Below are 15,086 nucleotides of genomic sequence, written 5' to 3' on the forward strand. Positions count from 1 at the left end.
TATTCTAGTCAAGGCCATCCTATTAAGCTATTGCTATACATATACTATTCTATCCTACATATTCTAACCACATACTGTCCATAATGTCTATACATCCCATCACATATACACAGTTGAAGTTGGAAGTTTACATACACCTTAACCAAATACATTTAAACTCGGTTTTTCCAAATTCCTGACATTTAATCCTAGTAAAAATTCCCTGTCTTGGGTCAGTTAGGATAACCACTTTATTTTAAGAATGTGAAATGTCAGAATAATAGTAGAGAGAATTATTTATTTCAGTTTATTTCTTTCATCACATTCCCAGTGGGTCAGAAGTTCACATACACTCAATTAGTATTTGGTAGCATTGCCTTAAACAATTTAAACTTGGGTCAAACGTTTCGGGTAGCCTTCCACAAGCCTCCCACAATGTTGTGTGAATTTTGGCCCATTCCCCCTGACAGAGCTGATGTAACGGAGTCAGGTTTGTGCGTCTCCTTGCTCGCACATGCTTTTTCAGTTCTGCCCTCAAATTTTCTATAGGATTGAGGTCAGGGCTTTGTGATGGCCACTCCAATACCTTGACTTTGTTGTCCTTAAGCCATTTTGCCACAACTTTGGAAGTATGCTTGGGGTCATTGTCCATTTGGAAGACCCATTTGGAAGTCTAAGCTTTAACTTCCAGACTAATGTTGCTTCAATATATCCACATAATTTTCGTTCCTCATGACGCCATCTATATTGTGAAGTGCACCAGTCCCTCCTGCAGCAAAGCACCCCCACAACATCATGCTTCCACCCCTGTGCTTCACGGTTGGGATGGTGTTCTTCGGCTTGCAAGCCTCCCCCTTTTTCCTCCAAACATAACGATGGTCATTATGGCCAAACAGTTCTATTTTTGTTTCATCAGACCAGAGGACATTTCTCCAAAAGTACGATCTTTGTCCCCATGTGCAGTTGCAAACCGTAGTCTGGCTTTTTTATGGCGGTTTTGGAGCAGTGGCTTCTTCCTTTCTTAGCGGCCTTTCAGGTTATGTCGATATAGGACTTGTTTTACTGTGCATATAGATACTTTTGTACCTGTTTCCTCCAGCATCTTCACATGGTCCTTTGCTGCTGTTCTGGGATTGATTTGCACATTTCGCACCAAAGTAGGTTCATCTCTAGGAGACAGAATGCATCTCCTTCCTGAGCGGTATGACTGCTGCATGGTCCCATAGTGTTTTACTTGTGTACTATTGTTTGTACAGATGAACGTGGTACCTTCAGGCTTTTGGAAATGGCTCCCAATGATGAACCAGACTTGTGGGGGTCCACATTTTTTTTCTGAGGTATTGGCTGATTTATTCTGATTTTCCCATGATGTCAAGCAAAGAGGCACTGGGTTTGAAGGTAGGCCTTGAAATACATCCACAGGTACACCTCCAATTGACTCAAGTAGTGTAAATTAGCTTAGTAGAAGCTTCTAAAGCCATGACATAATTTTATGGAGTTTCCAAGCTGTTTAAGGCACAGTCAACTTCTGACCCACTGAAATTGTGATACAGTGAATTATACGTGTGTAAATAATCTGTAAACAATTGTTGGAAAAATGACTTGTGTCATGCACAAAGTAGATGTCCTAACTGACTTGCCAAAACTGTAGTTTGTTAACAAGACATTTGTGGAGTGGTTGAAAAACGAGTTTTAATGACTCCAACCTAAGTGTATGTTGTATATACACACACACACAGTACCAGTCAAAAGTTTGGACACACCTACTCATTCAAGGGTTTTTATTTTTACTATTTTCTACAGTTTAGAATAATAGTGAAGACAGCAAAACTATGAAATAACCTGTAGCACTCACGTCTTTAGCCATGAAATGCTTTGAAAGGCTGGTCATGGCTCACATCAACACCATTATCCCAGAAACCCTAGACCCACTCCAATTTGTATACCGCACCAACAGATCTACAGATGATGCAATCCCTATTGCACTCCACACTGCCCTTTCCCACCTGGACAAAAAGAACACCTACGTGAGAATGCTATTCATTGACTACCGCTCAGCGTTCAACACCATAGTACCCTCAGCTCATCAATAAGCTAAGGACCCTGGGACTAAACACCTCCCTCTACAAATATATCCTAGACTTCCTGGTGGTAAGGGTAGGTAACAACACATCCGCCACACTGATCCTCAACACGGGGGGCCCTCAGGGGTGTGTGCTAAGTCCCCTCCTGTACTCCCTGTTCACTCATGGCTGCACGGCCAGGCACGACTCCAACACCATCATTAAGTTTGCCGATGACACAACAGTGGTAGGTCGGATCACTGACAATGATGAGACAGCCTATAGGGAGGATGTCAGAGACCTGACCGTGTGGTGCCAGGACAACAACCTCGCCCTCAATGTGATCAAGACAAAGGAGATGAATGTGGACTCCAGGAAAAGGACGACCGAGCACGCCCCCATTCTCATTGACAAGGGCTGTAGTGGAGCAGATTGAGAGCTTCAAGTTCCTTGACGTCCAAATCACTCCCATTTCAGATAACTCTTTCAAGTGTTTGCATCATCAACATGCCTCCTCCTGTTCTAAGCGATGTGTTTAGATTAAAAGGACTGCCCAACAGATGTCATCAATATGATTGTATATCACAGAGAAGCATCAAGGTTAGTATGACAATTTAATAAACCAGTGAAATTAATCAACTTCCTGCCCTGAGGTGTCTGTGAGGACATCCAGACATGTTGACTTCCTCTCTGTGTTGCCTGCCTATGTTCATATTCTCTTTCAACATCACATGCCCTATTAAGTTTGGGAAAGGTAAATCATATCACGCTTCTCCACTGGCTGTTTTATGCAAATGTGAGCTATTGAAAATTATTGGTAAGAGAGAAACCCTGTTTGTGAATTTATTTACAGAGGAAAAATAGACCAAGGAGCGAGTTCCAGGAGTTATTCTGCTTGGCTGTGTTCTAAGAATGGTCCAGTGACAGGTCTTGACCTATACATTTGTCACATACATTTCAAGGCCTGCAATGGCAGCGCAATGTTTATTTTTTAATTTTATTTATCCGTTATTTTACCAGGTAAGTTGACTGAGAACACGTTCTCATTTGCAGCAACGACCTGGGGAATAGTTACAGGGGAGAGGAGGGGGATGAATGAGCCAATTGTAAACTGGGGATTATTAGGTGACCGTGATGGTTTGAGGGCCAGATTGGGAATTTAGCCAGGACACCGGGTGTACTTCACTCACTGAATGTTTAATGTAGACGTAGCTTGGTCATTGTTTGTTTAGAGGTCGCTCATCCCAATAGTCAGATTCTGTAATCTGTGCGAGATTACTGTGACATAATAGTGTTTTGTCACATGGGCTGTGTTGTGCTTCAAAAAGCAATTGCCATGGCTGTGGTTGCTGTGTTAGGCTGCTTACTAAACAATAGTAATAGAGACTTGTACATACACTCTATATTACTCCCAGTTAAAATTAGCCTATTATCAAAGCCGGTTACAACATTATGTAAAATATCTCTGCTATTATTAGATGTCTGAACCAATGTTTCTGCAAAGTAGTGCCTTCTTCAGCTTCTTGGAAGTCTTTCTTCATGACATTGAAGAACTGACTTTGGTTTGCTTTGTCTTGCAGATCAGGTAAGGCTGGTCAGCGTATCGTGTGGCAGTCAGAACGTGTGGGCGTGTGATGGCTATGGGATGGTCTATTTCCGCGTCGGTACGCAACCCCTCAACCCCAGCATGATGCTTCCTGCCTGGATTTGTATCGAACCACCAGAGCAGGTAAAGCCAGTCTAACCACAGTGCATAGTTTATATGGGTCTTTCTATGAACTAGGGCACCAGTGAGCATTTATTTTATTGGACAACTGTTTGGAGCTTTTACAAAGTCATTAATAAATAAATCAAATAAATGTGAATGCATTAAGATATAAAGGAGGAACATGCATGCATTCAATATAATTCATAAATTGAATTAAAACATATGTTTAAACCCTTTCTCATGCTTAGTCTTCACAGATATGGCAAAAATCATGTGACATAAAACACTACCTTTCTTTCCTTACATTTATGATATTTTTTTGTTATATAGTAAGCTCTTAACAATCAAATTACACTTTGACCCTGATCCTGTGAAATTCCTGGATATTGCTGTCTTTTTTTTTTTGAATGGAGATCTCTGAAGTGTACTGTAACCTGGTATCATTTCGTATCTCTATGTTATGGTGTGAAAACAGTTTATGGGCACACATATCCAAAATGATGTATGTGATTGCAAAATCCAATGCTTCAAACAGAAAGAGTATCTTTAATATGATTAATAAAGCAAAAATCGATACTGTCATTAACAGGGTTCTTCAGTAATTACATAATAGTTATTTGATGCACGTTTGCTATCTAGCTGTTTAGTTACATGGGGATGCAACATCAGCTGATTCAGGAAAGGATTTTCTGAATGACAGTCAAGTGGTAAAGAGCTTGTGTGATACTGCATGTGATTTAACAACTGCCAAGGTGCAGGAATTAATGTTTATTTCAAGGATTGACAGAATATTTTTGTGTCTATGTTGTTATGGTGGTCAATATAATTAGCCTAATTCTTGGACAACATTAAATCAAGATACCTGAGTTAAGATTACTGTCCATGTACATTTTGATTTCTTGTTTTCCATAGTTAAATGGAGCAATCGGGAATGTGAAAACAGCTGTTTATTAGTTTTTGAATGGAAATAAAAATAAAAATGTATAATTTTTGCATATAAACCTCAAAAACAACTTGCTATTTTGATGTTCAAATCTGGTTGGAGTTTAATGTAGAATGCCTGGTCAAGTGCACAGCCAACACTTTATGTCCTTTCAAAGTAGGTCACCCTTCAACCTTCTGTGAATCAATTCATTCATTGATTAATAGCTGCCCATACCGTGCCACAATGGCAAGATAAAGTAAGATTTCTCCATTCCTGCGTACGATTTAGTGTGTATTAACTTATTAATGAACTGATGTTACTGTAAATGGTTAGCGTACTGATAGATCCTAGTTAACCATTGATTATCTTATTAAATTATGCTATGGGGCCAAAACAATAGTATCTGTTGCTAGACTAGAGATATCCCTAGCTATAGTTAGTCTTTGGTTGCACATCTAACTAGCTGGAATGAAGCAAATGTGTAAATATATCCTATCACTGTTTAAAGCTGGTCTCCAGCTACCCAGACCTTTCTGATCAGCCTGTTAGGGTGCTGTGGGTGTGTCCAGCTACCCAGACCTGTCTGATCAGCCTGGTAGGGTGCTGTGCGTGTGTCCAGCTTACACCTGTGCAAATCTGTATGCATAACAATGGAATTAAACATCCAACCAATACCTCAGGAGTTGTACTATAGATCCACCATACACGCAGAGGGTTGTGTGGGGTTCTGTCCAGAAACAACCCCTAGCCCCAGAGAATTGGACAGGTGTAAGCTATACAATCAAAATTCCACCAAGCATATCAAAGGGTAAGGTGGAGCTCTCACTATGTCACCACCCATCAATCCCTCTCAGATCTCCACAAGTGTCTAGACTCTGGGCAGTAGGAGCTATTATGGGTTGTTTCTGGACAGGCCATGGGTGTTATGGTAGCTCAGTCAGTCTGGCACTGTCAAAAAAATGTAATAGCTGTCAAATACTTGAGAGAGTGTGAGAGGTGAGTGATGCAACAGTTTTTTTTATTTTGTTTTTATTTAACTGGGCAAGTCAATTAAGAATAAATTCTTATTTACAATGACGACCTACTCGGGCCAAACCCGGATGATGCTGGGCCAATTGTGCACCACCCTATGGGACTCCCAATAACGGCCGGTTGTGATACAGCCTGGAATCGAACCAGGATCTGTAGTGAAGCCTCTAGCTCTGAGATGCAGTGCATTAGACTGCTGTGCCACTTATGTTAGAGAGTGATGGGTGAGGGATGTGTCCTCCGTTCCTCACCTTCCTCTCAAAGCACATTGGGGGTAGAGGAAGGAAGGTTCTTCCTCTTAGGCTTCAATGCACTTTCAAGGAGAGACAAGAATTGGAGGGGATAAGGATAGAGGAAGCAAGAATGCGATGTCTAGTTTTCACACACTTCTTGAAGAGTTTACTAATTATAATGATTTAGTTATTGGTTATTATTATTGTCAATTATGTTGTTTACAGAACCCACTGTATTATATTATTACATCGACTATTAGAAAATAGAGATGCTGTTGATCTTTTTCATTCTAATGGAAGGTTAAGCATGGCTATAAATGATAGAGGAGTTCACTAAAGCACAAACAGACCTGGCTACTAGGCATGACAAAAAAACATGCAGTATCAATGTTAGATGTGACATTTGAATTACATGTAGATGTTTTGTTGTTGCTAGGAGTTATGGTCTCATTGTGCCTTTTATACACTCATATTCCTTTTACATGTGAAGCTGCAAGAAAATCATATTTAAATGTATATCAAACCATTTTGAAGTGTTGACCCTGATGTCACAAATTGGCCCTTTATTTATAGAAAGACCAATATGATTGCCTACATTGTACATCTGCCTGCATTTGATTAATACAGTGATGGTTGCTTATGTATTTTATGTTTAAGTCAATCCTCATATCTTCAGACTGTTAAAGAAAATTGTCTTAGCATTTTACTATAGATATTGATGATAAAGTCATTCTGGAGACATACAAGACAAAAATACTTGACCCTCACACTGAGTTTATAGTTCAGCCCATGATATCTCCTGTTGTGCTGTGTTGTTGACACCGTCATGGTTTTCTGCTTCATCAGCCACTAGGAGTGCATTTTATTAGAATCCACACCAGTCCCAACGACAGCATGCTGTGGGCCATGGACAACAGAGGGAATGTACATGTCCGCACTGGAATCACAGACGAGATGCCTATCGGCACAGACTGGGAACACATTCCAGGTGAATGACCTGAAGATTGACCAACTAGTCAGACATCCAACGATAATTAATAACACCTTTGTCCGACTCCAAAGACTATGTAATCTACATATTCATAAGTGGAAGATCAGACACCCATTCATAAAACCTTTGTCCAAAGACTAGATCATAATTTTTCCTTTCATTTATCCAAATTATTCCCAGGCTTGCAGGCCAGTCAGCTGGTGCTGAGTGTGAAGACTGTTTGGGTGCGCTGCCCCAACGGGGAGGTGGCGAGGCGCTATGGTATCACTGACAAGAACCCAGCAGGGGACTACTGGAAGAAGATACCAGGCCTGGTCAACTGGCTGACAGGTGAGTGATGAGGGAGGGAGAGAGAGGTGAGTGATGAGGGAGGGAGAGAGAGGTGAGTGATGAGGGAGGGAGAGAGAGGTGAGTGATGAGGGAGGGAGAGAGAGGTGAGTGATGAGGGAGAGAGAGAGAGAGGTAAGTGATGAGGGAGGGAGAGAGAGGTGAGTGATGAGGGAGGGAGAGAGAGGTGAGTGATGAGGGAGGGAGAGAGAGATGAATGGTGAGGGAGGGAGAGAGAGGTGAGTGATGAGGGAGGGAGAGAGAGGTAAGTGATGAGGGAGGGAGAGAGGTGAGTGATGATGGAGGGAGGGAGTGGTGATTGATGAGGCTGAGTGAGTAATGAGTCACCACCATCCATAGCATGACGAGACCCAGCCTCATCTACACCACCATCCATAACATGACTAGGCCCAGCCTCATCTACACCACCATCCATAACATGACTAGGCCCAGCCTCATCTACACCACCATCCATAACATGACTAGGCCCAGCCTCATCTACACCACCATCCATAGCATGACTAGGCCCAGCCTCATCTACACCACCATCCATAGCATGACTAGGCCCAGCCTCATCTACATCACCATCCATAGCATGACTAGGCCCAGCCTCATCTACATCACCATCCATAGCATGACTAGACCCAGCCTCATCTACACCACCATCCATAGCATGACTAGGCCCAGCCTCATCTACACCACCATCCATAACATGACTAGACCCAGCCTCATCTACACCACCATCCATAGCATGACTAGGCCCAGCCTCATCTACACCACCATCCATAGCATGACTAGGCCCAGCCTCATCTACACCACCATCCATAGCATGACTAGGCCCAGCCTCATCTACATCACCATCCATAGCATGACTAGGCCCAGCCTCATCTACATCACCATCCATAGCATGACTAGACCCAGCCTCATCTACACCACCATCCATAGCATGACTAGGCCCAGCCTCATCTACACCACCATCCATAACATGACTAGACCCAGCCTCATCTACACCACCATCCATAGCATGACTAGACCCAGCCTCATCTACACCACCATCCATAGCATGACTAGACCCAGCCTCATCTACACCACCATCCATAGCATGACTAGGCCCAGCCTCATCTACACCACCATCCATAACATGACTAGACCCAGCCTCATCTACACCACCATCCATAGCATGACTAGACCCAGCCTCATCTACACCACCATCCATAGCATGACTAGGCCCAGCCTCATCTACACCACCATCCATAACATGACTAGACCCAGCCTCATCTACACCACCATCCATAGCATGACTAGACCCAGCCTCATCTACACCACCATCCATGAGAGAGAGCGCACCAGAGGTGGGTGGGTGGGTGGGTGAGTGAGAGAGAGCGCGCCAGAGGTGGGTGGGTGAGAAAGAGCGCGCCAGAGGTGAGGGAGTGAGGGAGAGCGCGCCACAGGTGAGGGAGTGAGGGAGAGCGCGCCACAGGTGAGGGAGTGAGGGAGAGCGCGCCAGAGGTGAGGGAGAGCGCGCCAGAGGTGAGGAAGTGAGGGAGAGCGCGCCAGAGGTGAGGGAGAGTGCGCCAGAGGTGAGTGAGTGAGGGAGAGCGCGCCAGAGGTGAGTGAGTGAGTGAGGGAGAGCGCGCCAGAGGTGAGTGAGTGAGTGAGGGAGAGCGCGCCAGAGGTGAGTGAGTGAGTGAGGGAGAGCGCGCCAGAGGTGAGTGAGTGAGTGAGTGAGTGAGTGAGTGAGGGAGAGCGCGCCAGAGGTGAGTGAGGGAGAGCGCGCCAGAGGTGAGTGAGGGAGGGAGAGCGCGCCAGAGGTGAGTGAGTGAGGGAGAGCGCGCCAGAGGTGAGTGAGTGAGTGAGGGAGAGCGCGCCAGAGGTGAGTGAGTGAGTGAGTGAGGGAGAGCGCGCCAGAGGTGAGTGAGTGAGGGAGAGCGCGCCAGAGGTGAGTGAGTGAGGGAGAGCGCGCCAGAGGTGAGTGAGTGAGGGAGAGCGCGCCAGAGGTGAGGGAGTGAGGGAGAGCGCGCCAGAGGTGAGGGAGAGCGCGCCAGAGGTGAGGGAGAGCGCGCCAGAGGTGAGGGAGAGCGCGCCAGAGGTGAGGGAGTGAGGGAGAGCGCGCCAGAGGTGAGGGAGGGAGGGAGGGAGGGAGAGTTAATGAATGGCTTGCTCTTCCATTGGGCTCATTTGAGATCTACTACATTGCAGTCACAATACTGATCTACAAGTCATCCCAAATAACTCCTTGTTAGGGGATCAACATTAGAAAATTGTGTGCCTCTGCTTCGCCTTGCTCAAACTGATCACCACCAACATGCTGATTGTCCCACAGTGACACCCATGGACGAGCTGTGGGCTGTGAGTGTGTCTGGAGGTCTGAGGCACCGGCTCACCGAGACCCTGGTGCACACCATCAATTCCCATGTCAACACAGGCTCCCTGAGAGGAGAGGACCTGGAGGAGGAGTGGGAGGTCATCTAAAGAAGACTTAAATTGTGTTATATTCCCTATATAGTGCACTACATTTGACTAGGGATAGTGCATAGGGCTCTGGTCAAGTCGTGGACTATGAAGGGAATAGGGTACTATTTCTCACGTTTCTCCCCAACTGGAACAACCACTCTTTATTAATATTCACTTTCACTACTGAAATGGGCTGCATTGCATTTATTGGTGGGCACTTTACCTACTGTATGTATTTTTAATGTTATCATCCTATGTACATAATAGATTCTAAGGCAACTGCTAGGTGCTTATGAATCAGTACGGATTGCACAATGGCTCTGTGGACAGACAGGATGGGATGATTGGTGTTACCAAGGGAACGGGGTGTCTCCCAGACCACCTCATGCTGTGTACAACCAGTGTTTACTTTTAACCTAACCCAACCAATCCCTATTGAATTTAATTTAAGGAATTAATTGTTATATTAGTTTTTAAAAAAGTAATTATTGGTGACATTTTAGGAAGGCAATATTTTTCTTCATTTTAGTTAGTTTGCACTTTAATTGAAGTGGGAAGGTAACTGCACTCCCAGTACACAGCACTAGTCAAGACTTGCTACCCTGAGACCGTACACAGCATTAGTCTAGACTTTATACCCTAAGACAGTCTGTTGTTTTCTTAGAAAACATCCTCTCCCAAAGGAACTTACTGTAGCTCTTGTATTGTTTTTTACTTATCGATTTATTCCGATGAATACTGTACGTACCACAACACACTTAGAGCCTTCCAATAGTGTATCTTCAATTAAATATTTAGATCTGTCATACCTCTAGTCCAGTTGAACCACTATCACAGGAGTTATATAGGGCCATGGTCTTTGAATTATGTTTTCATGTTGTTTTAAAGGAAACTACGATGGTAGTATGAAGGAGATCCATTTTTTTTAATAACACAGAAGTAACGTGACTGTAAGTACTTGAATGGAGAAATGTATCATGTTAGTCACAGTGCAAGGGTACCACATAAGTGTAGGTGCTTGCTGTGCACATATTGATTGATGCTTCCTTTTTTTACTGTGGAATACTGTACTCACTAAGGAAGGGATATTTGCAGGAGTTTGTTCTGGGAGATTTATAACACGTGTATTTTGTATAACTACCAGAAAGGGAAACGAACCAAATAATTTATTCCGTCTTAATACAGCTACTGAATAATTAAGGGAATCATGCATTTAATGGTATCATATTGTTGCTTCTGAATACTGTACTCTAGTGCTATTTAATCCTTAGGAGTTTGCCAGTTCAATTCAGATTGACAAAGTCCGGGCCAGAAGTAGTGCACAATATAGATGAATAGGGTGCCATTTGAGATGTAAAATCAGATTTAATGACAGATGTTTTACACTAGACAGGAAAACCCAAAGATCGTGTTGAAGTATCCCCTCTGTGTGTGTCTATATGGGATACACAGCACTGCAAGTCCACTGAATCCTGTTGTATGAATCCATGCCTCTCCTCCATATGAATGAACTTCCTTAATAAAGGTGTTTACAGAGACTGCCTGATGGTGCTGTATGACCTCCGTAGATATAGCAGTGTTTCTCAACTCCATAGAACTGCACATTTTTACTCTAGCCCATCACTAACACAGTGCTGATCTGGAACAAAATTGTGGGGGCCTAGGACAGGACGGGAGCTGAGAATGTTTTCCTTCTGACCATGAGCCATGCAATCATCAGCAGAGAAAACAACCATGAATGTGTGCAAAAAGCACATTCAAACCATTGTGCCATGTTATGGGTAATACCATGCTGTGAAACGTTCATAGTTTTGGACCTAGTCTATTGTTTCTGTAGGTCTGTAACACAACACTTCTCAGTTGCCTGTGTAGTTACTATAGTAATAACGTTCTCTGCCCTGCTTCACTCCACAACTGCCAGATAATGGCCAAGTATATTCTGGTTGAAAGAAAACTGCAACAGGTTCTCTCGTACACAACTCTTATTTACATTGCAACATTATTCAAGTCCAGATGTGTATTCTATAGTGCATTGTTTTTAAACATCAAAATGAAATAACCTTTTGAGTTGTTGTTCCTATTTACAAAGCTGCATACTGCATTTTATTCACACTATTAAATCGTTCACACCATAGCCAAAAATAAACCTGTCGAGTAGTTTCATCTGGTATACTGGTGTAGCCTGAAGTCCAGTGGTTTCAGAAAGTCTGGCAGAGAGTCCAACTGTTTAACAGGTTTAGACTGGGTCATCTTATGCATAGCCTGAACAAAGAGAGAGGGAGGAGATAGTTCTAAGAGCCACTGGAGCGCCTGCTCTCCAATAAGACTCTGCCACAGCCCTGGATTCTTCTGCAACTGTCCCTTCATTTGAAAATTGAATTTTGGCATGAAGAGAATGAGGTAACCAAGGCAGACGTGCTTGCTACGCATGTCAGGCTCGCCCTGACGTATCTGATTTAGGAGGCAGTCCAAGGGGGTGTTCCCATCTCGGTCTGTGACATAAGGACATGCACCGTGTCCTAGTAACATAATCAAACACTCAGGGCGCACCAGTTCGCACGCCAGATGCAATACGTCTTTGCCTCCTTGCATGTGAAAACATCCACGGGTGTTCAAGTAGCTCTGGCGCTCACTATCAGAGAAGTCTTTTAGGGAGTCCATGATCATTTTCAGGATAGTAATACGATTATAGCGAACAGCAACTGTGAGATGCGGTGTTGCTGATGCTTGGCAGCAGCAGAAGCTTTGACTGGGCATCTCCAGTGCACCAACAGAGTATCTGTTGAGGAGGAATTTGGCGTATTGTTGATGGTCGTGAACAAGTGCATACAGAAAAGCCTCGGGTGGAGTAAAAGAGCATGCCCGCCCTTCTTCCCAATGAAACACTTCCATAGTCCGCATGTCCTCGAGCACCCATACTGGTAACAGGTCCCGCACTGCTTGGTAGAAGGCAAAGGAGGTTCTTTGGCACTGTTTCTCTGATTTATAATCGGCCCGGCTGTCAAACACACCTAGATCGTAAGGCATTGCTACTGTGTTCGGCAGATTCCTTTAATTTCTGAATATACCTTTTTTTGCAAGGTATAGCCTAGCACCTCTGTGCCAGCTCTGTTAACATCAACACAGGATGTCAGATGTGATTTAGAAGAAAACAGTTATAAATATATAAAATAATCAATAGCTGAATTTAGGGAACTTGCATAACACACGGCAAAAAGTTTTTCAAATAAAAATGAAAGCCCATAGCAAACGTAACGGCTCTTCTGTCTCGCTGCTCTTGGAGTCTGCGTTCAGTATGTTTCGGCTGTTATTGACTTGCTTCAAACCTTCTTCAGACTCCATCGGCAGTTTATATACCCTTGCAATAGGCAATAGTGGAACTCCTTCACGACTGCCCTCGTTGGTCGCTCACTGCGTCAACAAATATCCCCATTGGCTGTCTGATGACGACTCCAAGGTGAGATTAAATGTGACGTCCTAAATTCCAAGTGCCGTTAACTTTAAAGTATGTGTTTAGTGCGCCATGTGAGCGATTTGTTTGGGCAACGCGCTATCGCCCCTATCGAATGTCCCCAGTGCAAACAGAACCGTCCGGTTGTGGTTCGGCAGTGCATTATGTAATTGAGCGTCTGGTGCAACGCGCCACCTCGGGTTTCATAATTTCAAGGAATTTACATCTTGTTCAGATCGTGTTGTGTCGTCAGGATTAGGTTACACCTATCGACTTTAGACCTATTAAACAAGATATACCACATCAATAACATGGACTACAGGTCTCGACAGGCAACAATATAGGTATTTGAAAGTGTTTTTTAAACGTTGACATTCAAGTTAACCTCAAATTGTGTAACAGCTTGTAGGTTCGTGCAAAAGTCAAATGTATGTGTTATATAACGTATTAGTTTTAGCAGCTTCAGTTTAGGAAAGACAATTATAGGCGTATTTTCGATAGTCCACCACGCCATCTGCCTGCTGACTACGTGTAATTACATGTCATAAATAACCTTGAATTGACAAAGTAGCATATGCACATCTTCATCATCTTCACCCTCATCACCCATTTAAATTCATTTGAAAACATACAGCTTACAATATGTCCACACATCATGGTATGATCAAATCTGACCTGTTGACATTATTTATTATGAGTCATGCAGAAGTGTAAATGCAATTTAAAATGGGTTATGAAGTGGGAAATCAGTGTAAAATTGGTTCTGAATAAGCTAATTAAAATGTGTAGTAAAATAAAACATATATTATTATAGTATCCTTTCTGTTACTGGCCCAATGCTGTAGCCACTAGGCTACCTTTCACCCATACTGGTGTGGAGTTGTATGGGCTTCTACTGTTCTCCATATTCTACTTGAGCATGGTTTTGAGTAATAGCAATCTTAATTTCCCAGTGACTATATCCCAGTGACGATGCAAACAGGCACAGTGATGTTCCATAGTTATAAACCCCAACCCTACTAACATGACATTATGGCATGGGTAATCTGTGTAGCCTATGTAATGAGAAATTGAAGATCACTAAAGATAATATTTTGATTTACTGTATAGATGTGAGCATGACTGCTGCAGCTAGATAGGGCTGGGCTATACTCTATAAAATAGGCCACGTTACAGTTCAGAAGAAGCATGATGGATGAGTTTTTGATTAAATTAATGTTAAGTGGAGAATGAAATACATCACAATCTGTTATCACCACATCTGTGTGGGAATAACAATGGAAAAAGCATAAGAGCAGAGGAAAAAAACAAAACACATTTTGTATCTTATTCATGTATCTGCACAGATACAGTGCCTTCCAGAAGTACTTGGCCAGTGAAGTAAAACAAAAAGAGATGAATTAATATCAGGTAAAAAATTAGCCTATAGAAAGTATTTCCTATACCTTTCCTAGATCCCCATTTAGCAAGATATGAGTCTAGCTCAAGTAGACTATTGAGCTCCCCAAATATTGTTTGACTTCCCTGGCGAGATATTTTTGGAGGGCATAGTTTGCAACTGCATTGCTATGAATACATGCACATACTATTTTAGAGTACCCTTTTCAAGGAGACCAGAAGTAGCTTGATTGTGACAATGTGAATGCAAGACATTGCTCCTTTATAGGGCTTCTGAGGATGGGGACCAGGGGCTCATGACAGATTGAGGTTAATGAGCTAATATAGGTTTAAGCATAATTTGGTCTCTGGCATATAAACAAAAACGAAAATAAATGCAGTCCTTTAAAATAAAATAAAGGGACTGAAATTCATATGATTTGATTAATTTATTCACTGTTTTCAGTGAGATTATTTTAAATAACCTTGGATTTTTATTAATTCCATAAATTGGCTGTATTTGCAGAACTAATTTTGTTTAGTTGCGTA

At 42.9% G+C, this 15,086-nt stretch overlaps 2 protein-coding genes across 3 annotated transcripts in view; one reads left to right on the forward strand and one right to left on the reverse strand.

Annotated features, from left to right (window-relative positions):
* The window catches only part of LOC110505758 (tectonin beta-propeller repeat-containing protein 2), a 35,399-nt gene extending 24,152 nt beyond the window's left edge, over positions 1-11,247 (forward strand). For both annotated transcript variants that reach the window (XM_021585185.2, XM_021585186.2), the window contains exons 17-20: positions 3,623-3,771; positions 6,784-6,925; positions 7,109-7,258; positions 9,579-11,247. In XM_021585185.2, coding sequence (XP_021440860.2) covers positions 3,623-3,771; positions 6,784-6,925; positions 7,109-7,258; positions 9,579-9,727 — 590 coding nt within the window. In that variant the 3' untranslated portion in view covers positions 9,728-11,247. The remainder of the gene's footprint in view (positions 1-3,622; positions 3,772-6,783; positions 6,926-7,108; positions 7,259-9,578) is intronic.
* A 429-nt stretch (positions 11,248-11,676) lies between these two features.
* LOC110505761 (ankyrin repeat domain-containing protein 9) lies at positions 11,677-13,937 on the reverse strand. Its single transcript, XM_021585189.2, has one exon. It carries the CDS (start codon positions 12,734-12,736, stop codon positions 11,870-11,872), a length of 867 nt encoding a protein of 288 aa, XP_021440864.2. The 5' UTR covers positions 12,737-13,937; the 3' UTR covers positions 11,677-11,869.
* Between the last annotated feature and the right edge of the window lie 1,149 nt (positions 13,938-15,086).

Source organism: Oncorhynchus mykiss, chromosome 25, assembly GCF_013265735.2.
Source record: "Oncorhynchus mykiss isolate Arlee chromosome 25, USDA_OmykA_1.1, whole genome shotgun sequence".
NCBI classification, from domain to species: Eukaryota; Metazoa; Chordata; class Actinopteri; order Salmoniformes; family Salmonidae; genus Oncorhynchus; species Oncorhynchus mykiss.